General features: G+C 33.1%; 1 protein-coding gene across 20 annotated transcripts in view; it reads right to left on the bottom strand.

Annotated features, from left to right (window-relative positions):
• LCOR (ligand dependent nuclear receptor corepressor) overlaps nt 1–23,514 on the bottom strand; it is a 180,466-nt gene that overhangs the window by 86,102 nt on the left and 70,850 nt on the right. For 11 of the 20 annotated variants that reach the window (XM_081267063.1, XM_081267054.1, XM_081267061.1 and 8 more), the window contains 2 exons: nt 7,303–7,435; nt 2,079–2,366 (listed from right to left, as the gene is read on the bottom strand). The exons of 1 other annotated variant lie outside the window; for it this stretch is intronic. In XM_081267063.1, coding sequence (XP_081123189.1) covers nt 2,079–2,366; nt 7,303–7,435 — 421 coding nt within the window. The remainder of the gene's footprint in view (nt 1–2,078; nt 2,367–7,302; nt 7,436–23,514) is intronic. 8 more of the 20 variants (XM_081267066.1, XM_081267065.1, XM_081267049.1 and 5 more) reach the window with 1 other exon arrangement.

The raw sequence follows: 23,514 nt of genomic DNA, 5'->3' as shown, positions 1-23,514 counted from the left end.
AAATATAACTATAATCTAACAGAATCAAGTACTTTATTAGACATTTCAGTTAATTAGATATCTAAAAAACAAATGCACTGCTATTTCCAACCAAAGACAGAATAATTTAGATTTCTAAATCAAACATGCAATTTATCTAACCCAATGAGAAAACATATTTAAATTCTGCCACAAAATTATGTAATTAAAATTGAAAACACTAAAATTCAATGCAATAAGAAATTTTTAAAAAACATTTTTGCTTCACTTGAAGTCCATACACTATAATGTTATCGTTTAGTTCAAATTCTCTTAAGAGTGTGTTGCCAATACAACACACCTTTTAAGGGCAACACTAGCTATGAGATGTTAAATCAGACTAGTAGAATCATTTTATGTTAACCTTCATTACTAGTATTTTAAATATACCTCGATGCTGTCATTTTCCTATTATAAACCTGAAGCTTTGATGCAATATTTAGAGAGAGCAAAGTGATTCTTATTAAAAACTACCAATTCGTGGTAAAGAAAATGATCCTTAACAAAACAGAAAAGACACAACTTTGGTAACCAAAGGCACACCGATTAATGTGAACACAGAGTAATTTGGAATCCTGCCTGTCAATCTCTTGGAATTTAGATACTTTTCTTTGCTATTTACTATATCCCAAGAGGAAAAAAAACAACAAAGAAAAACTACTCAAAAAAATATATTCTTTGGGGCTGGGGATGTGGCTCAAGCGGTAGCGCGCTCGCCTGGCATGCGTGCGGCCCGGGTTCGATCCTCAGCACCACATACCAACAAAGATGTTGTGTCCGCCGAGAACTAAAAATAAATATTAAAAAAAAAATTCTCTCTCTCTCTCTCCTCTCTCATTAAAAAAAAATATATATATATATGTATATATATATATATATATATATATATATATATATACACACATACATATATATATATTCTTCAATAAGCAACTGAAGCCAGACCATCAAATGTAAAACCTTTATAAATTCTTATAATAAGCAAAGGAAAGTCCTTTCAAAGATGTTCTTTTAAGATTTAAATTTATTTTCTTTCAAAATAAACTTATTTCTCACCAATATATTCACAGATCTTATAACCTTTCTGTATACTCTTAGAGGAGACTTCTAAAACAATAAAATCATTACTGTAGACATCACTGAGTTAAATTATTTATAATGGAAATGGCCAATTCATCTTTTGAGAAATTAAAAGGTCAAATGAGATTATAAAGCAAGAGGAATATTTATTCTACTTAAGATAATAAACTTTCTGAGACTCAAACATTTTCTAAACAAAACAGATATACTCTTAACCTCTTTACTAATTTGGGTCCTCACAAATTCCCCTTCAGAAATACTTTAAAGTTAGTTCACAATACATTGTATGTAAATATGTATATATTTCTGTATTGACAAAACACTGAATACACTTAACTAAAGTGTGTTCTATTGTCTTCTTTTATTTCTAACCCTGGTAATTTCTTTTTTAAAACTGCAAACAAAAACATTTTTCCTTATGATCTCATTTGCAGAACGAAACAAGTAAAGGTGTATTTTTCAGGTACTAATTCTAAAACATTAAGGAAAAAATAGAAACGTAACTTTTCATAGGAGTTTTTAGAAAATGGACAGGACAACACTTTGGAAAATGCAAAGTGCTTATATTAATATCAAATCACTTAAAAATCAGTTACAACTATAAACCATCTGACTATAAATACCTAGGTGGTATATCAATCACAACTATGAATTACTGACAGGTAAGGTTTTAAGAATTTTATCTGTACATATCTATCACTGCATAGTGAGGAATAATTTAAGATTCACATTATTGTTTTGTTTTTTAAAGAGACAAATTCTTGCTATGGTTCCCAATGTGGCCTTGAATCCCTAGGCTCAAATGATCCTCTTGCTCCAGCCTCCCAATAGTTGGACTACGGTTTGGGCTACCACCCAGCTAGAATCACACTATATTTTATTCTATTATTAACTACTGGTCCCCTCATTGCCAATAATTTTTTTCTCCCCCGAATAAGTTTTCTGATTGGACAGAGGAGACCATGATTATCAAACCATACCTTGTTCACTAGGTTCTGACTGAGACTTTCTGACAGTAAGGTCCAGAGGTGAGTCTTGGTCAGCCATGAGAAGTTTGCTGAGCACAGGGTTCTGAGTAGTTGCAGCCGTGGGAGAGGTGGTGACTGGAGATGCTTTCGGCAGGCTTTGGTTCTTTGTGCTATTGGGCTGGCTGGGGTCCTGAGTAGAGCTATTTTTTGAGGTATATTCAGCAGCAAATTGTTGGATCATTCGCTGCATGATCTCACGGGCCACTAGGGGAATATTGGGGTCGAAGACCCAGGGACTGTCTGTAAACAAAGATTTATTCACTTTTAAAGTGGAAAATTGTACTTAAAAAAAAAAAAAACCCAACCAACAAAAAAGACAGCTTTCACAAAAACATATTCATATTTTTCTTAAAATGCAAAGTCTTAAAAATAGTACTTCCCTTGATTTATATTTTTAATCTCTAAGCTTTTGAGTTGCAGGTTTTTAAAAAATAAAATTTTCATAAAAACATTTCTAAACATTTCCCCCCAAGTTTATGAAATTAAAGGGTTACAAATACTATCTTTTATAGGCTAAAATCACTTACCTGATATAGAAACGCCCAAACCTTTCTCTTTAAGAGTTATTCCCCAGTTAACATCTAGAGAATACATTGTTTCCCCTAGAGTTTTTTTCCATCAACTGTCCTCTCCTAAATTTCCAAAATTTGGACTACTGAATTCACGAGTGCTTAATTCATTTCTTGTTAAAGACTGATGGCATAACAAGATCATAAAATCAGATACTTAATTTTAAGTATTCAGTCATGGTAGGCTAGAGCAATAGTCTTCCCATTTTAATGTTCACTGAAATCATTTTGAGGTCTTTTGACTGCTGGATCCTATCCCCAGAGTTTCTGATTCAGCAGTTCTAGGGCTCAAGAACTGGCATTTCTAACAAGCTGCTAGATGCTGCTTGTGTGAGGACAACAATTTTAGAAACTGTGGGTTAGAAGTTTAAATGTCAATTCTCAAAAGTTGGAAGACAGACCACATATTTTCCATGAATAATCTTTTATATTTTCCACTAAGAATCTTTAAGTATACTCTTCCAGATATTAACAGAACAGTTAGAAAAGTAATGAAAAACACTTAAGTTATCCATGTCTAGTCAATTTTAAAATAAAAACCATATGAACTCATTAATTTTTGAACCAGAAGGGATCTTCAAGTTCAAATTTGGGTAAGATGAAAGGTGAGATCTATATATATATATATATATATATATATATATATATATATACACATAAAAATAAAAGATTCTCACATCTCTATAATTACAACACTAGCTTATCAAGGAAAAGAAGCTTCTTGGGGGCAGAGACTAAATGTATGTATATATACCTAAATCTTGCCTGGTGTAAAGTGTGCATTCAATTTAGCTGAGTAATGAATGGAAGGAATCAATTTATACCAATTTTCTTTTAATAAACGTGGAAAAAGTGATAAAAAAGTAGCTTCTACAAATTAGTACACATGATTTCTGATAAAACTCAATCAAAACTCTTTCCCTGATCTTAAATGTCTACCTAAATGTCTACCTGTACCTTTGACTCCCCACCACACTTCTAATGCATTTTTAAGATGGTTTTCAGAAAACCTGTTTCCTTGGTCTTTTGAAGATTAGCTATATAAGGCAAATACCCACAGTATCTTAGAACTGTGAAGAATTTGTGAGATTGATTTATAAAGTACAAAGGCACAAGAAAAACTGACTTTATTACTAAAATCTCCACAAAAAACAAAACGCTCAAACTTCACAGAACTCATAATAATAACAACACATTTTATATTTTCCCAAAAGGAGAACATTCAATACCTGAATATGCTCATGCAGTCACAATATTTATTTAATTTTCTGAAGTTTAATGAGGCTTCCTCTATCAATATCATTTTTGTCTCACTAAGCAGTATTTATAATCCTAAATTTCTTCTCTATAGACTATTAGTATTCCAGATAGTTCATGAAAAAAGATATTTAATTTGGTGAGGTTCAGAAGTTCCTATATTCACTGACAATGCTTCTTCAACAGTTTTACTAAACATTTTAGCCATATATTGCTTTTTAAATCTCTCTACTGGATTTTCTCATTAGTTATTTAACTTTCCAGTTAAGATCCATTTCCCCCTATATAGCATAAATCTATGTATGAAAGATTATAAAATTTTAATATTAGTGGTACCTTTCTCCCCCTAGAAAACTGGAGAATATGTAATAAAAAAATTTCCAAATAGGAAGCAAATGAAATATTTAAGAATTATCTCTGTGTTTAACTAGTATTAGTAAATAAATATCCTTAAAAAGCTTTGTGATTTGTCAAAGATTTTAGGATAAAGATCATAAACTGCTCCTTACTTAAAATGCCTACAGTATACTTTGTCTTTTTAATGAATGAATGACTAATACAATCATGAGACAAAATATTCCCAATGTTTATGAATGAAAACTCTGCCATTTAAATTTTGGTATCTTTTTTTGAAAGTTTCATGAAAGCATTCATTTTCTGACTTATAACACAAGTTCTATATACATTTTCATGCCTAGGGAAATAGACACAATTGAGTCAAATAAAAGCAACAACTCAGATGAAAATAAAACTACACAAAAACATGTAAAAATTAAATCACAGCCACTGGTACATTTAAAATGGAAATCTAACTTCTAGAAAGGTATAACTTTTTTTTAAAAAAAAAAAACATAAGTGACAAAGCAAATTAAAAAGGAAATGTGATTAATAGAATTTTATAAGATAATATTGTTCTAAAGTTAAAACTAGTTACAATAGAGTCCATTATCATAAAAGTCTACTTTCATTGCATCTGTATTTCTATTTAGCTATACAAAACTTTTGCATGCCTGATTATTTAAAATATATAATTTGTACTGCTTGGATACAAAGGGCTAAATCCAAGCATCTGAAATAAAGGCTGAGCATTCTTCATCTGGTAAAGTGTATGTAAATATTCGAAAATCTGAATTGAAATATAACCCACTTCTGCTCCAAAGCATTTGGGATAAGAAATATTAAACTGATGTTTATGAAAACAAGGGATACTCAACCTATATTAATTTGAAAAGTACAAATGTTCATCTTTAAGATATATCCAAGAGGGTTTTAAAAATATCTAAAAATAATAACACTGGTATATAACATAAGGGGAAGTAACTGGAATTCTTCCAATTCCAAATCATTCTTTTCTGAGTATTTTGTGCCAGTATAAAAACAAACATAAAAACTTAAGTTACATATATACAGTTTAAGAGGATTCTCATAGCTCTTCAAATGTATCTTAAGATCTAAGGTCAGAATCCCTCTAAACAAAACTGATAAAAATTTTAATTTAAGTTATTCCTCTATGACAAAGGGATAAGACTACTAGAAGTAGGACAGAATAACTTCTTATTGTCCCTAAACAAAGAGTGGATGAAAATGGGTTCCTCCATACAAATTAAGTACAAAAGCTTCTCTCTCCAGATAATAAAGCTTGCTATCAGATCTTTGCACTGTATACATTCTGAAGAAGAGGAACTGTAAAGATATTTTATTTGGCTAATACACTCATAGAACTGGTTATTGTTTAAACCTTAAATATGAATTACTTTAATAAAAAAATCAAAAACATCCATAAAACTAAGAAAATGACTATTTTTAATATAATGTTGGAATTCAGGGAACTGTATGCAATGATGAGGTGAGCCTGGAAGGTTAGGTTGAGAGATTTTTAGGTCAGAGGCTACCAGCAGGTATTAAAAGAGAATGGAGCGTATACTAAAATTTTTGAATTTACAATGGATCTTACTGAAAAAAATGGGGGAAAATGTGCCCACCCAATAATGTCTACATTCCTTAACTTTATTATGATATTTAATCTTATACCATTATTTAAACATATTGATCACATTAAGAAAAAAGAAGCCCAGCTGATATCCAACTATACCCAACCCGTTAGAACAAATACTCACCAGAGAGTATACAGTCAAAACTGTACACCCTTTAGAAGGGAAAAAGAAAATTTCCAGAGGAATGAAAGGTGTAAACCACAATATGTAAAGAAAAGGGAATCACTAAGTGTCCAAGATTACATAGGACATTCAAGATTACCAGGAATTTGTAGGAAACCCTTTTTAGAACCTATCATAGTAACCTCCATCTTAGAACTAGAGTAAAAGGGTAATTAAGCATACAAAATCATTCAGAAAGAATTTCTTGAAAGACTCTTGACTACAATGGTTGGTGAAGGAAAGTTTCCTGAAGGTCTTGACTGATAGCAATTATGCTTTGTAGAGGAAAAAAAAAAACAACAACAACAATGAAGGTCTTCATGAAGAATTTATACACCCCAAGCCTCTATTACAATTAGATATACATTCTCTGAATTTTAAAAGAAATGTAAAACAAGCCTATCAAGTTTCAAGAAGAATCCAGCATGGTGGTGCATGACTGTAATCTCTGTGACTGGGGAGGCTGAGATAGGAAAATTGCAAATTCAAGGTCAGCCCGTTTCAAAATAAAAAATAAAAAGGGCTGGGGATGTGGTTCAATGGTAAAGTGCCCTTGGCTTCAACCTCACACCCTACTACCAAAAAAACAAAAAACAAGAAACCAAGTTTCAATGAGAAAAACAAACTGAAAAATCCAAGAGACAGAGCTATTAAATGACACCTCAAATATAAGAAAAAATTTTATTATGAGTTTTATCACCCTAATTTTAATAATCTAAAAAACTTTAGTGAAATAAGACTATACCAAGGGGAAAATGTTTACAAATCTAATTGGTTAAAAAAAAAAGAAAAAACATCTAATTCGTAAAGGTATAGCTACATTTTCTTTCCAAATAAAATTTCAGGTTGGAATTACTAAAATATTATATAGTAGGTTTTATAGTTACTGATAATTAAAACAGTAAAAAATTGCTCAACAAAAACCTAACTACTGAGACCTTAAAATTTTCAGAGTTTCATAATAATGGATTTAACTATTTGACTAAAATCATCACTTCAGAGATAAGGGGGTGGCAGGACAGGGATTGCGTTAACTCTGTTCCAAATTTACCTTGATGAAAGGAATACAGAAAAAAAGTGCATCATTAGCAAAGAAAAAATTACTTTTAAGAGTAACTTTAAAAATAACATTGAAACTAAGAAGATTAATGTAAGACAAGCAGATGCTAAATGTCATTCTTCACTGAAACCAACCTTTTCTATAAAAGACTGCATTGAAGAACTCTTCTGCTTGTCTCTCGAATCGAATGATTTTTGCTTGCTCTTGTTTAAGCAGAGCTTCCTGCCCAGCTCCCGAAGCTGGTTCATCCAGACGGACTAAGTGTCCCTGCAAAAATATTTGGTGAAATATTCGTACAAAAAATTTTCCCCATTCAAAATAAAAAACAGATGTATAATTATAAACAAATACTAACAGCATATTAAACAAATTAGTTAATATTATTAAAGTATTTTAAAACTTCAATTCAGGATAAAAATTATCTCCACAAAACTATGGTAATAGTAAAATGAGTATAAACATACAGCTTGGTTGAATTTTATTCACATTTTTCAGTTATGAGTTTTCCCCCACAATTTACCATAAGTGAATTAAACAATAATTACTCTAAAGGGAAAATTTCTTTGAGCATTAAAATATATTGGTTCTCTTAAAGCAAGTGTTCAGAGATATATCCATTCAGATGGTATGCTTTTATACATTTAAAAAAATCTTTTTAAATTTCAGATCTCATTTAAGGATCATGTTTGTCCTCCTAGAATGGGATATTTTCTCCAGACACAAAATATTTTTAAAGGGAGTGAAACTGAACAAATTATCCTTCTAAATATATATGAAAATGGCACAATGAAACACATTTTTCTGTATAATCAATATATACCAAGTTTTTTAAAAAAGCATTAAGGAAGGAAAATTCAAGAAGAGTTTATCAAATTTTATAATTCTGTTCCTAGATTACTTAACAAACTATGGCTCTCAAACCTTTACTGAGTAGTCAGTCAGTCAAACTAACACTAGAAAACTGAGTAGGAAAAGAGTGTACTTCATATTCTAAATATAAACACTGCAGCATCTTTAGTTACAATATATATGTGTCTAAACATGCTTACAATATAAAATATGGATCAAAACGTTTGTCTAAATGAAAAGTTCCAAAATGCTGTACTGAATTCAACCACGAAATGTATAGCATCTGCTTCCAGACTTCAAGAACAATGGAGTAAACTGACAATGTTTTGCACATCTCAGTGCATATAACTTACTTTATTTCACTGTAATATATCAATACATGCATTTACTTTAATCACGGAATCATCAAAAGTGCTCCAAATAAGAAAACAGAACGTACACTGGTATAAGGTAATTAAACAAGAATTAAAGGCATATTATAATCCACAAAATATTTCCTCAAGGCTTTTAAATATATCTACGTTTATCTGTAAAAACTTGCTATGATTTCTCCATTACCTGAATTGTGCCACACAGCACAACCAAGACACAGACACACATACATCTTACTGACACATTTAGAATTGATTATATATTGCATACAAATAGTTTAACAAAAAGAACTCACTTGCCTTATTCAAATTACAACAATGATTTAACATTTCTATATAAACAGTAAATCTGTTATATAATTTGTTTAAAGAATTTTCAATTAAGTATTCTAAGTGTTATAAACCATAAAAACTTTTTTTACTATTAATGTTATTTGTCAACATTCTCTTCTAAATATATAAGTAATTTTGAAACACAAATCATAAATAATTATGATATAGATTAAACATCTAAAACATATTAAGAACAGGCATCAGTTGAAGTGACATCAAACTCTTCAACTGTATTGTACTTCAGTGTCATTTCATTAAGTGATTTTTTAAAACATAAATTATTCCTGTATTTCACTCCTTAGTTCTACATTCAATCAGTTGAAGTTAGATACTGAATGATGTATCTGTAGAGTACTTAAAACTTTAATGTAGTATTTAATGTAGCATTCAGACTCCTATCATATGTAATGGAACACAACAGAGCAACTAGCCTAGTACTCATCAGGCAGATGCTATGTGTCCTTTCTTAAACAATAATCAATCCCCATTCCCACACCAACACTAGGAAACCAATATACTAACTACACTATGTTTTGTCTTTATAGATGTGCCTGTTCTGGACATCATTTCATCTAAATAAACATACACACATACACTCTTTTTTAAATGTGTGTGTGTCGTTTTTTTTTCCCCCTGTGATGCTGGGGAGTGAACCCAGGGCCTTGTGCATGCGAGGCAAGCACTCTACCAACTGAACTATATCCCCAGCCCAGTGATCGACTTTTTTTCCTCCTAGAATAATGTTGTTGTTTTTTTTTTTTTAAATCTCAGCTCCACCTGAGACTGAAATGAGCTCTTTCTCTGGGTTTTCAGTCTCTCTCTTTTTTCTTTTTAAGAGAGAGAATTTTAATATTTATTTTTTTTAGTTTTTGGCGGACACAACATCCCCGTTTGTATGTGGTGCTGAGGATCGAACCCGGGCCGCATGCATGCCAAGTGAGCGCGCCATCTCCTGAGCCACATCCCCAGCCTCCTAGAATAATGTTTTCAAGGTTCGTCCACACTGTAGCATGTGTAAGTAGTTAATTTCATTTATTGCAAAATGAATACTTCATTGTATGGATACACCACTTTTTATTTATCTATTCTTCAGTCGATGAGTATTTGAATTGCTTTCACTTTTAGGGTATTATAATAATACTGCTATTAACTTGTGTACAGGTTTTCGTGTGGATGTATATATTCATTTTTCTTGAATATGTATTTAGAAATGGAACATCTGGATAATATTTTAACTATGTTTAACATTTTGATGAAGCGTCAAACTATTTTCAAAGCAGGTATACCACTTTATATTCCCAACTGCAGTTTATGAGACGCATACTCATCAATACTTATCATTTTGATTATACTCATCTTTAGTAGATGAGAAGCAGTATCTTGTTCATATTTTCTTTCTTTCCCTTCCTACCTCCCTTCCTTCTCTGGTACTGGGCACTGAACCCAGGGCCTCATAAATTCAAGGCAAATATCCTTACCACTGAGGTACATCCCCAGCTCTAGATTTATATTTTCTAAAAGACTAGTGATGTTCAATTTCTTTTCAGGTGCTTACTGGCCATTTGAAATGTCTACTCAGATCCTTTGCTCAGTTTTTTTAATTGGACAATTTTTTAAATCGTTGAATTATAAGAATTCTTGACATATTCTGACTTAATTCTATTATTAGATTCACGAACTGCAAATATTTTCTTCTTTTGTGTTTCCTCAGTGATGGTACTGTTAGCAGCACAAGTTTTGAATTTTAATGAATTCTAATTTAAAAGTTATCTTTTGTCCCTTCTGTTTTTGATGTCATAACTAAAAAATTTGTTTAATTCAAGATCATGAAGATTTATTCCTGTTTCCTTCTGAGTCTTACAGTATTAAAGCTTACTTTTATGTCTATGACTTATACTAAGTTAATTTTTGTGTATGGTAAATGTATACGAAAGGAGTTCAACTTCATTCTCTTGCATGTGGAGAATCAATTGTTCTAGTACCTTTTGTTAAATAAATAATTCTTTCCTCCAAAGGATTGTTTTGGGATACTTATCAAAAATCAATGGTCATAAATTTTACTTATGGACACTTTAATTCTATTCCCATTATCTATGTAGCAAGTTTTTAAAATTAATAAGTATGAATTCTCTCAATTTGTTCTTTTACAGATTATTTTGGCTTCTTGAGGTCTCTAAATTCTCTTGTGAATTTCAGAATCAGTTCGTCCATCTCTTAAAAAAGAAATCACCTGGGATTTTGATGGAGAATGCAATTATCAACTTGGGGAGTGATGTCATCTTAACAATATTGACTTTTCTGATCAAATGTGGGTATCACTTTATTTTCAATGTTTTGTAATTCACAGTGTATAGGCATTACACTTTTGATATTTTTATTTCAAAGTGTTTTACTTTTTGATGCTACTATAAATGGAATTTTCTTAATCATAGTATTTCTCATCACTAAATGAAAACAGATATTCTAAAAATGTTATATTCTGAACCTTGCTGAATATATTTATAAACTATCAGTTTTATAGATTCCTAAGACTTTTTATATTCATCATCAAGTCATCTGTGAACACAGATAGTTTTACTTCCTTCTTTCAATGTGGATGACTTTGGTTTCTTTTTATAGCTTAAATGCCTTGATTAGAAGCTCCCCGACAATGTTGAATAGAAATAGGAGTCCATATCTTAGGAGGAAGCTGTTCAGTCTGTTATTAAATATGATGGTGTTTTTGTAGCTCAGGTCGAGGAAATTCCCTTCTATTCCTAGTCTATTAGGGGTGTGTGTGTGTGTGTGTGTGTGTGTGTGTGTGTGTGTGTGTGTGTGTATTTAGTTGTAGATGGACAGAATGCCTTTATTTTATTTGTTTATTTTTATGTGGTACTGAGGATGGAACCTAGTGCCTCATGGATGATAGGCAAGTGCTCTGTCACTGAGCTATAGTCCCAGCCCAAGTGTTTTGTGGGTTTTTTTGTTTTTCTTTTTGTTTTTTTAAACCAGCAAATGGTTTCTGGTCTGGCCACATTGCTTCTGGAGAGCATCTATGGACATGATCATATGGTTTCTTATCATTTATTATATTAACACACATTACATTAATTGATTTGGGGGCATTAAATCAACCTTGGGATCCTGGGATAAATCCTACCAGGTCATGGTGTGTACTTTTTATATGCTAGCAGATCTGATGTTGAGGGTTTTTTGTATTGATATTCATAAGTGATAATGGTCAATATTTTTTGTGATGTCTTTGTCTGGTTTTGGTATCCATAATACTGGCCTCATGGAACAAAGAAGTCTTCCCTCCTATAATCTGAAAAAGTTAGTGAAGAACTGGTAGTAATTCATTAAATATCTGATAGAAAACACCAGTGAGGATATCTGGCCATGGACGTTTTCTTTAATGTAAGTCTAAAAATTATTAACCCAATCTCATTATGGTTTGAATATGAGATGTACCCCCACAAAACTCATATTAAACAATGCAGGGTTGTTCAATTGTGAGAGCTGTAAATTTATCAGTGAATTAACCTAAATAGACTACTGGTGTAAACTGTAAGCAGATAGAGCAAAGCTTGGACCTTTTAAATAAAATTTTCCTTCTCTTTAAGTTGCTCTTGTCAGGTATTTTGGTCATAGTGACAAAAAACTTAACACACTTGTTCTAGTCTAGTTTAGTTTTGTAGGGCTGCTATAACACATTACCATAAACTAAGTAGCTTAATACTGTGATTTATTCTCACAGCTCTGGATTCTAGAAATCTAAAATCAAGGTGTCAGTAGGATCATTCTTTGTGAATGATCTTAAGAGTTCTTCCACACCTTTTCAAGTTTCTGGTGGCAGCAGATAAACCTCGGCATTCCTTGGTTTAAAACAGTAAAACTCCAATCTCTATCGCCATCTTTACATAGTCTTCTCTCTGTATGCCTGCATCTCAAAACCTCCCTTATCCTTAGAAAGACCTCAGGGACTGGATTTAAAGCTCCTAACCCAATGTGACTTCATTTTAACTTGTTTACATCCATCAAGACCTTATTGCCAAATGAGGTCTTGCCCATAATTACCAGGGATTATCTTATTTTTTTCATTACATCTTTTTTTTACAGACACAATCCCACTCAAAACATAGCTCTATTCAAGTTTTCAACTTCTTGTTACCTGTTTTGGTGTATATGTCTTTTTGGAATCTGCCGATTTCATTAACTATCCAAATTGACAGCACAGAAACTGTTCACAATACTCCCCTTGAAGTCCTTTTATTTCTGTAAGATTGGAAGGGGTTTCTCTTTTATCATTAATGATTAACAATCTGAGTTTTCTTTTTTCTTTATCAGCACTAAAGTTTATCAATTTTATTGATGTTTTCAAAGAAAAAACTTTGGTTTTGTTGATTCCCTCTGTTTTTTAATGCTATTTTATTTATATTTGCTCTAATCTTTATTATTTCCCTCTGCTTACTTTGTGTTTTGTCTACCTCTTCTTTTTCTAGTTTCTTCGGATGAATGGTTTAGGATACCGATTTGAGATCATCTTTTTTTAATATAAGCATTTGCAGCTATAGATTACCTGATAAGGAGTGTTAGGTAATACCGCATACGTTTCTGTTATGTTTTACATTTTAATTAATCTCAAACTGTTTTCAAATTTCCTCTGTGCTTTTTTCCTTAACCTACTGATTGCTTAAGAAGTGCACTGTTTAATTTTCACATATCTGTAAATTCCTTACATTTCCTATTAACTGATTTCTAATTTCATTCCACTGAAGTTGGAAAACATACTTTATATGAGTGAAGTCCTTTAAAATATAGTATTTTAGTGGATTGGGGTGTAGCTCAGTGGTATAGTGCTTGTCAGAAGGCCATGGACTTGATCCCTAGCACCATAGACATACTATAGGTTGTTTTATGGCGTAGCATATAGCCTATCTCAGAGGATATTACACATATATGTGATCAGAATGAGTATTCTGTTCTTTGGATTATGTTCTACAGATGTCTGTCAGTCTAGTTGATTATTAATGTTCAAATCTTCCACATCTTTGATGATATTCTCTCCAGATGTTCTTGGGGGCGGTACCAGGGATAGAACTCAGAGGCACTTGACCACTGAGCCACCTGCCGAGCCCCATTTTGTATTTACACAGAGTCTCACTGATTGCTTAGTGCCACACTAAATTGGTGAGGCTGGCTTTAAACTTGAGATCCTCCTGACTCAGCCTATTGAACCACTGGGATTACAGGCGTGCACCACAGTGCCCAGCTAGATGTTCTACTCATTACTGAAAGTGAGGTACTGACATGTCTAGCTACTACTATGAATTATCTATTTGCACGCTCAGTTCAGTCAAATTTTGCTCCATGCCTTTTTGCAAGCCCTTTGTTACATAATAATACGTTAAATAATATTATCTTCTAGATTTGACCTTTTATCGTTAAGAAATGTCCCCCTTTATCTCTAGTTCATTCAAGTTTATCTCCCCTGAGAGATGTAGCTTTAGATGTCTATATTTGACCATGCAGTGTCCCTGTTCAATAGGGTTATTGAACATTTTCTTTCTCTGTTCCTCTAAACTCTAAGCTGATCTGTCTATAATGATGTCTCACATCGACCTTTTTAACCTCCATTAATTGTTAGTTGATTTATGTACTGAGGGCATAAAGTGCTCCATTGTTTCTCCCAATAAAAGTGGAGCCCCTTCACAGAGATAAGGTGTCGCCAGTGTTTGAGGCTTGCTCTAACTCCAGGAGGGTTCTTCTTAGCTCTACTTTCGATTCTCTCTCTGTTAAACCTCTAGCTTTAGATGTCTATATTTCAACTCTGGCCCAGTGCTCTTAGCCTGCTGTGCCCGGAGAAGAATTCCAATCTGAGTAAAAGATTATGTGGGAGGAAGGGAGCCCCAGTTCTCTTAAACTCACGTGCCTGGAAGAGAGTATCTATAATAGGATGCAAGAAGGTATGGTAGATGCTCACTACCTGTCCCCTGTTCAGAGTGGAAGTTCCTTTAAGCTAAGCCAAGGGAGGTGTGTGAGTGGGTCACAAGGCTCAATTGTCACAGATTCTTGCTGCTCTTACTGAAATCTGAATTTCTTAAAGACATGTTTCTCCATTTGCTGTATGGCCTTAAGAGAATTATTTCTAGAGTTTAAATGGTTATATTAAAAGTTTTTATCAGTTAAATGTTTGTTTCACTTATTCATCTAGAACAACAAACAGCAGAAAACCATATACTTTTTCCAACTGCACCTGCTCATCATGTTAACAATTTATAGCAACAATGTAGAAATAGAAAATATCTTATCTTTCTTCACTGTACATACATATGCCAAACTGCAAAAAACAAAAAATTTAAATGACATACAACATAGAACTAATTGAAGATGGAGGGCAAAAATAAAGCCAATTCATGTCATCTCTCCATTTCTAAATTCAATGTACTATGTTTGATATGGCAAAGAGTAACAAAAATGTGAAATATTCTTCTATAACCCAAAAGCCATTGTTTTTCTTTGCATTTATTATCTCTACCTATTAAGAAGCTGTTGTCCCAGAACTAAATAGGAATAAAACTGGAATCTGAAGTAGAATTTATGTTTCTTAGAAGATGCTTCCTTCGGCATGCAAGAATTTCTTCACCTACTGGTTGGTTCATACAGGTGGTTCTGTCATATCAAAATTTTCTATAAGCTTCTAATAATTTGACAAGTTGGCCACCATTTTTTCCCCTAAGAAAACATTTAGTGGCAAAACATGTTAAATGCAAAAAACTACAAACCACAAGAAATTAGACCTGTAAATTGTTTAGTCAGAAGTCTTTTGAAAATGAATTATCTCATCAACTATCTTAAGTGAAAAGAATCAACCCTGAAAAATCCAGGTGTGCCTTTTTAATTTGTTATTTCAATCTATTAAATCTTTCCACCTCAAAATTGAAACCAACTCCATATTACAGTAAACTTTATGTTAACTACACCGGGGACATGTAACTCTTTTACCTTGCATTCCTGTTCACAAATAAAGGTCCCAAAATTTACCAACAAAAATTTAAAAGATACAATCATCCTTATTTTCATTTTTCTTAAACAAAAATATTTCACAGAAATCTTATTTAATAAATAATGCTTACTTTCCTAACTTACTAGAAAACCCTGAGAAAAAAACTTAACCTGTACTGAAAGCTACAAAGCAAATGAGTTAAAAAAAAAAAACTTATAGTACAACAGATAAAAATCACCAATAATTTGATATTTTCTCTTTAAGCCTTAAAAAAATTCAAACGTGAAATTTCAAAAAATTAAAATCGAATTTATACATACTACTGGGACATTTTCATCCCTTTCCCAATATTAAATTATGAGCACTGTAGAAATCAATATATAGTCTTCAAAAACAACTGTCTTCATAAATGTACAAATGTTTTTAGCATAATTTGAATTTATGCTACTTTTTTGTCACACTACATTATGTTTTAATGAATTTGCTCCCAATAGTCATTATTTCCTCAGGATAGATTACCAGAAGAGAAAGCATGAATCAGAAAGAAACAATTTTTCTTCCCTGAAACACAGTACCCCCAACTTCATTTCACAAAGATTTTAATTTATATTCCCACTATCTTGAAAACACTAGATTTTAAAAGTGAAAAATTTTTTCATTGTTTGAATTCACACTTCTTTGATTATTGGTAATGATCAATATATTTTCATGGTTTACTGTTATACAGATTGGGCAAACCTCATCTGAATATATGAAATCCCAAATGCTGCAAAATCCAGAATTTTTAATTGTAACTATAACTGTTCCCATAGGTGGATAATAACGGCTTTATTTCCTGATGGTTCAATGCACAAACTTCTCTTGTGCATAAAAGTACTTAAAATATCATGTAAAGTTAGAATAATTATATTAGGCATATATGAAACATAAACATAAATGAATTTTGTGTTAAGATTTGGTTCCCATGGGCAAGATACCCCATTAAGCATAAGTGTATACCACAAAATCTGAAACATTTTTCAAAAATTTTGGATATGGTAAACCAGCATGTTTTTTTTTTGAAATATGCTATGATATAATGATTAACCAAGAATTCTAGCACCATTTACCAAATAATCCTTAAATTCTCAATCAATATTTGATAGTATTTTTTAAAAATCACATGTTAATATTCTACGGACAGTGCTTTTTTTTTCATTTTTATGGGTCTTTCTGAACTCCACCATTATATCATACTTTAAGAATTACTATGTATTTACAATATATGCTGGTATTTGGGAGGCAAATTCCCACTCATCATTTATATTTTTCAAATTGTCATGGCCATTCTAGCTTTAGTCCTCCATTCTCCAACACATTCAAAATCACTTAGCTCCCTCCAGCACCACCAACTCCCCAAAGCAGATATGCTTTTGATCAGAATAGTGTCATTACACCTGGAAAATAATTAAGTAGTAGCATCCCTGAAATATTCAGTTTTCTCTTTCAGTAACTGCTTTACACTTACTTATGTGAGTTTGCTTTAATGGATCTCAATTAAAATACAGTTCCCATGTACTTGGTATTTTACCTTTCTTTCTTTCTTTTTTTTTTTTTTTTTTTTTTAAGGGGCACTGGGGATTGAACCCAGAAGTGCTCTACCACTGAGCTACATCCACAGGTGTAGCTTTAAACTTTATAAGTTCATCCTTTAACCTTTATATTTTTAAGTCTAAGTTGTCCAGGCTGGCCTTGAACTTATGATCTTCCTGTCCCAGTCCCCCAAGTCACATGTGCCACTGGAACATTTTTATGAGAATTAATTGACATAATTCTGTATAGCTTTAAAGGGAAAGTACAGGTCATCTACCTTCAGTTGCTATGTTCTCTGGAAGTTTTACTAATTTATACCAATCTCCAATATCCTTTTAAGGTAATTTTTTTAAGGGAGTTGTAAGCATGGTACAGAAAGAAAGGGGGGAGGGAGCTACAGAAGTTGCCAATGCTTGTGTGGTCTGACCATCCATCATCCAAAGCAGGGGATGAGATAAAAAATGGAATTGGGGTTTTCAACAGGAAATACCTCAAGATCTTTAAAAAAGGTTTAAAACCATGCCCTTTTATCACCTAATGTTAGCCTTTACTATTTTTGGGGAAGGAATGGCAATAAAATATCCAGCAGATATTTTCAAATATAGAGTCTTAGACTATTTTGTGCTCCTATCACAAAATACCCAAGACTGGGTAATTTATGAACAGGAATTTATTATCTCACAATTCTGGAGGCTAGAAGTCCAAGATTAAGGTACTGGCATTCAATGTCTGGTCATGGTCTTCTTGTTGCGTCCTCTCAAGGCAGAAGGCATATATATATGGCGTAGGCTAAGCAAGTAAACAAGCCTAACACTGAGTGAAGCTTCTTCTGTAAGGGTCTTAAAGCCACTAACAAGAAAGGAGCCCTTATGGTCTAATCACCTCTTCCTCTTCACCTCTTCACCTCATCCCCTTCTCTCTGAGCTGCTAAAAATGCCAAAGGAAGTTTTTCAGGTTAAGAAGAAATGACAACATAAAACACCAGTAAGAAAATGTAAAAAGACAAATGAAAGTGAAATAAATCACTAACATAAATTGGACGACTACTATTAACTGGGTGATTTTCTCCACATTGATTGATCTATAATTTTAAGTCCTAAAAGGCTTTTCAAAGAATTTAGAAGTTGATTTTTATAGTTATATAGAAGAACCAAAAACCTAATTGGAAAAACAAAAAGTTGAAAACTCATGCTACTGGATATCCAGATATAGATATAATAATCAAGACATTGTGGTATTACACATAGATTAATGAACACAGTCCAGAAATACACATACTCACATTTATATAAAGGCACAAGGTAATTCAATACAGGAAGACATTTCTTTTTACCATATGATTCTAGAACAACTGGATTTTCTTATGAAATATAAAACCTCAACTCTTACCTCACACCATATAGAAAAATTAACATGTATCAGAGAAAAATGTAATAGTTAAATTTATATGTGAAAACAAGATATTTTCTATATTTTACATTGAATTAGGCATGAAAAACTGCCTCCCGCCACCTGAAGCTGTGGCCTTATACATGCTAGGCAAGCACTCTCAGCTATACCTTAAGACCCAAAACATGAAATAATGAGAAATAAAATCTGGCAAAATGAATTTCACCAAGATTTAAATTTTTTGCCTTTCAAAAAACACAATTAAGACAAGGACAAGCTACTGCCTAGGAGTTTATAGCGTATATAAAAAACTGTTACAACTAAGTTTTAAAAAATGGACAAAAGTTTCTAACAAATACTTCACTCACCTACACCATAATATAACAATATCACTAGTCATCAGAGAAATAAAAATTAAAACTACAATGAAGAAAGGCAAATGTTAACAGAACTGGCAACACCAAATACTGGCAAGACATGGAATGCTGGCACTCTTCATATGTTGCTGCTAGAAACACAAAATGGTTCAGTCACTTATAAACCATCCATTAGGGGTTGTTGCTCAATGATAGAGCGCTTGCCTAGCACATGCAAAGCCCTGGGTTCGTATCCTCAGCACCACATAAAAATAAATAAATGAAATAAAGGTATTGTGCCCAACAATCAATCAATCAATCAATCAATCATATACACTAGCATTAAGTTAAACATAAATGTACAATACCATCTAGTAATTCCCATTCTAGGTATGGATCCCAGGGAAATAAAAATATATGTACTCAAAAAAGATTTATAAATGAATAAGTCACAATAGTTAACAACTGGAAACAATCTGGATGTTCATTTAAAAAAAAAATGGAAGTCAGGCATGGTAGTGCATACCTGTAAATTCCAGCTACTAAATAGGAGGCTGAGGTAGAAGGATCACAAATATGAAGCCAGTCTGGGCGACTTCATGAGATTCTATCTTAAAATAAAATAAAAAGGGCTGGAGCTAGAGCCCTGTGGTAGAGATCCTGTTTTATCAGCATTTAAGAGGCTCAAACTTTTATCCTCAGTTCCCCTCCCCACAAAAAAAAGTGGTGTATCCATGCTAAAAAGAACTATTCAGTAACTAAAAGGAACAAAATATACATAAAACAAGTATAAATCTCAAAAACATTATGCTAAGCAAAAGAAGTCAAACATAAAAGACTACATATTAATGGATTACATAAAATTCTAGAAAAGGTAGAACTATTGTGAGCATGGATCTGGGAAAGAAACTGACTATAAAGGTACCCAAAGAACTATTTTTCGGGTGAGTAAACTATCTTTTTATCACTGACTTTCAACTCTTGAATTAGTAACTTGAAATCAAAGATGATTTTTATTTGTATTTTCAGTGTCACAAGAAATGTGATATCTATTTTCAAAACCTCAGGTGAATTATCTTTTCCCTAATTAACAAGCATACTTTTAATAAAAACCATAGCAATGGCAGCAGTATCTTTTTATTTATTATCCACTTCTTTGCACAGTATTCTAAAAAGATACACTGTAAGTGGCCATGAACTAATGACACATCGAAATTTAAGAGGCTACTATGGTTTGGATGTGGTTTGATCTTGCTAAAACTCATGTTGAAATTGTAATCCCCATTGTAAGGTATTAAGAGATGGGACCATGTGAGACTTTTGAGGTGAGTAGGTAATGAGGGCTTTGCCCTTATGAATCAATTAGTCCATTCTTGGATTACTGGTTTATCTTGGGAATGGGTCTGTTTTAAAAGCAAGTTTGGCTTTGTCTCTTGGACATACCCTTCTAGCTAGGTGATACCCTGTGCCACCTTAGGACGATGCAGTCTCTACCAGTACGAAGTCCCTCACCAGATGTGGTCCCTAACCTTCCAGCCTCCAGAACTATGAGCCAAATAAACTTTATTGTTTCTTATAAATTACCTAGTCTGTGGTTCTCAGTTATAGCAATAGAAAACAGACTTAAGACGGAGGCTGACCATTGTCCACTCGCTGATCTTTGTGAAATCAAGTTAAAACAGATTGGCAAAATATTCCTTAGTAAAGGATCCATATTCTTAGAAAAATGAACCCTAGTGTACCAGGGAAAGGATAAGATAAACTTACTACATCTTGAATCACAAAGTAAGAAAGTGTTTATTAAAAGATGGCCACATGTCAAAATAAAATATGGAAGTGGCTTGAAGGGGCTCCCACTGACCAAATCTGGACTATGAGCTGATGATTCATTGAACAAAATAAGAATCCTGAGTCCAGGACTAGGGTGCAGTTCAGTGAAGGTATATACTAAACTAGCTTGGGAAAGGTCTCGGGTTCCATCCCAACTGCCACTCCCATCCCACAAAGAAATTCTGACTCCAAACTGACAGGAAAGGGGAAAACTCTTCTTCATAATATGAAGCCAACTAAAAAATTCAGGAAAAATAATGAAAAAATCATAGAAAACATCCGATTTAGACAATTAATTATCATTAATACTAAAACCAAAATGGATGAAACTCTGAGGAGCACAAGATATTGACATGGTCTCAAAGCATCTTCCTACAAATTACTTATTACAAGGAGGAAAACAATAATTACAGTGGAGAAACCCAGCAGACATGTACCTCACCAAATTATCACAGTTAAAAGCACCCATTAAAATGACATTGTGTGCTTCATAATGTGATGTACTAAGGACACACATCATCACTTATTTAGTATTCCTGCGAACAACATCACTTGAATTTAATCTTTAATAAACACTGAAAGAATCTAAATTGAGAGACATTCCATAAAACAAATTGTCCCTACTCTTAAAAATGTCATCATCACTAAAAAATGAGTAAATAAAAGCTAAGGAACCACTTTGGATTAACGGAGACTGAAAAGTAGTAAAACTCAAACTCAATGAGTGATCCTGAATTGAACTTTAAATTAAGGAGGAGAAATATATAAGATCATTGAGACAGGTGGTAAAATCCGAGTAAGGTTCACAGATGAGATAATGTTATATCATACAGAAGTCAACATTCCTGATTTTGGCAGTTGTGTTGGGTGGTTAAGTAAGTGGATTTCCTTATTATTAGGAAACAGGGAAATACACACCAAAATATTTAGGAGTAAAGTGGGTAGGATGTCTGCAACTTAATCTCAAGTGGTTCAAGAAAACATGTATGTTGTTTGTAGTGACTATAAAAGAGAAAGATCAAGAAATGAATAATAAAGCAAATGTTGCAAATGGTTAACTGGTAAATCGAGATTAAGGGTATACAGAAATTTTATTTTTGTACTATTCTTACAACTTTTCTCTAAGTGTAAAATTATTTCAAAATAAAGTTTAGACAGCTGAGAGTTGTGGCACATTACTATAATCCCAGCTATTTGGGAGGCCGAGGCAGGAAAATTGAAAGTTTGAGGCCAACTTGGTTAAAAGACCCAGTCACAAAATAAAATTTTTAAAATGGCTGGAGTGCAGCTCGGTGGTAAAGTGCTTACCTAGCATATACAAAGACTTAGGTTCAATACCTATTAGTCCAAGAGTGATTTGGAGGGTGGACTATTCTATGGTGTCATTTCTCTTCTCCACTCTTCTACATAATCTCAGTTGTCTTGCCATTAAATTCTATTTGTGTTAAAAGCATGAAGAATATAAGTAGAAAACAAAAATTAACAACTTTAAGGCTTCTCTGAGTACTTCAGTGATCTGGTGAAGATATTAAAATCAGAGTAAGAGGACTGTGTTTGTAGTTCAGTGGTAGAGTGCTGGCCTAGCAAGCACAAAACCCTGAATTCAATCCCCAATATGGGAGGTAAGGGCAGACAGATAAAGAAATTCTGTGTCAAGGGCCAGACAGTGTTTTAGATCTTGCAGGCCATGCCCAAGTCTCTGTTGCACACATGCTCACAATCTCTCTCTAAACAAGTGTTTAATTTCAGGATATTAAAAAAACAAGCTATGGGCTAGATTTAGTGACAGGCCATAGTCTGATAAAACCCAATAACATAGCTCCACTAGTCCCTAAAATAGCAAAGACACTGAATAAACAAAGCAACAAATTACATCTGCATGGAAGTTAATCCTCAGGACAATAAAAAATTAAAATTTAAACAATTAAGATGAATATTTTTAAAGTTTCTTTTGTAGTTTTAATATTTGTCACTTTATGTGTTTAGGGCAGTTAAGTTGGAGGAGGGTGCTTACAGTTGCTTATTTTCTGAAAGAAGGCAAAGAAAGGAAATGGAAGACTGAATGACAAGTTTCATATGGGAAGTGTAATGAAAGAGTAGGGAAGGCCCTGATTCTCTCATCAAGTTTTCCTGCTGACCAGAAGCTGCTTTCCAAGAACTGTTTCCACCAATGACCAGGTTCAAGAGCTACTGACTCCTCTCCCAAGTATTCCCACAACCTCCACAAGCATAACAGGCCTGCACTTGGCCAATATGACCTTTCTGGTGGCAGTAGTGAGCACCTCTGCCAGCCAAACCCAATGTACATGCAAAGATGCAGTGTCAAGTGCAAACCTGGGTGCCAATAGCAAAGATATGCAGAAAACCTGAGATCTGCTGCAAGAGCTGACTAAGTCTGGGCAGCCCTGCCCCTTTTGTGTGTGTGGGATAGGGTGTCAATTTAAGCTTTGCTCCTTGCATCCTCAGCAAGCACTTCAGAAGCTACTCCATGCAGTTTCTCTTGTGTTTGAGCACAAGACCCAGTAAAGCCTCATTTGAATGGTACTGCTTGCCTCTTAATGGTTTCTGTCTTAAATTGACCAAAAGAACCCTCAGATGAGCTGGTAACATCACAATGAGCTATATTAGCCTATATGTGATTTCTATCCCAAACTGACGAAA

This window comes from Spermophilus citellus (genome assembly GCF_964194105.1).
Source record: "Spermophilus citellus genome assembly, chromosome: 15".
NCBI classification, from domain to species: Eukaryota; Metazoa; Chordata; class Mammalia; order Rodentia; family Sciuridae; genus Spermophilus; species Spermophilus citellus.
Note: the sequence above shows the minus strand (reverse complement) of the source record. Positions and strands in the feature narration are given on the sequence as shown.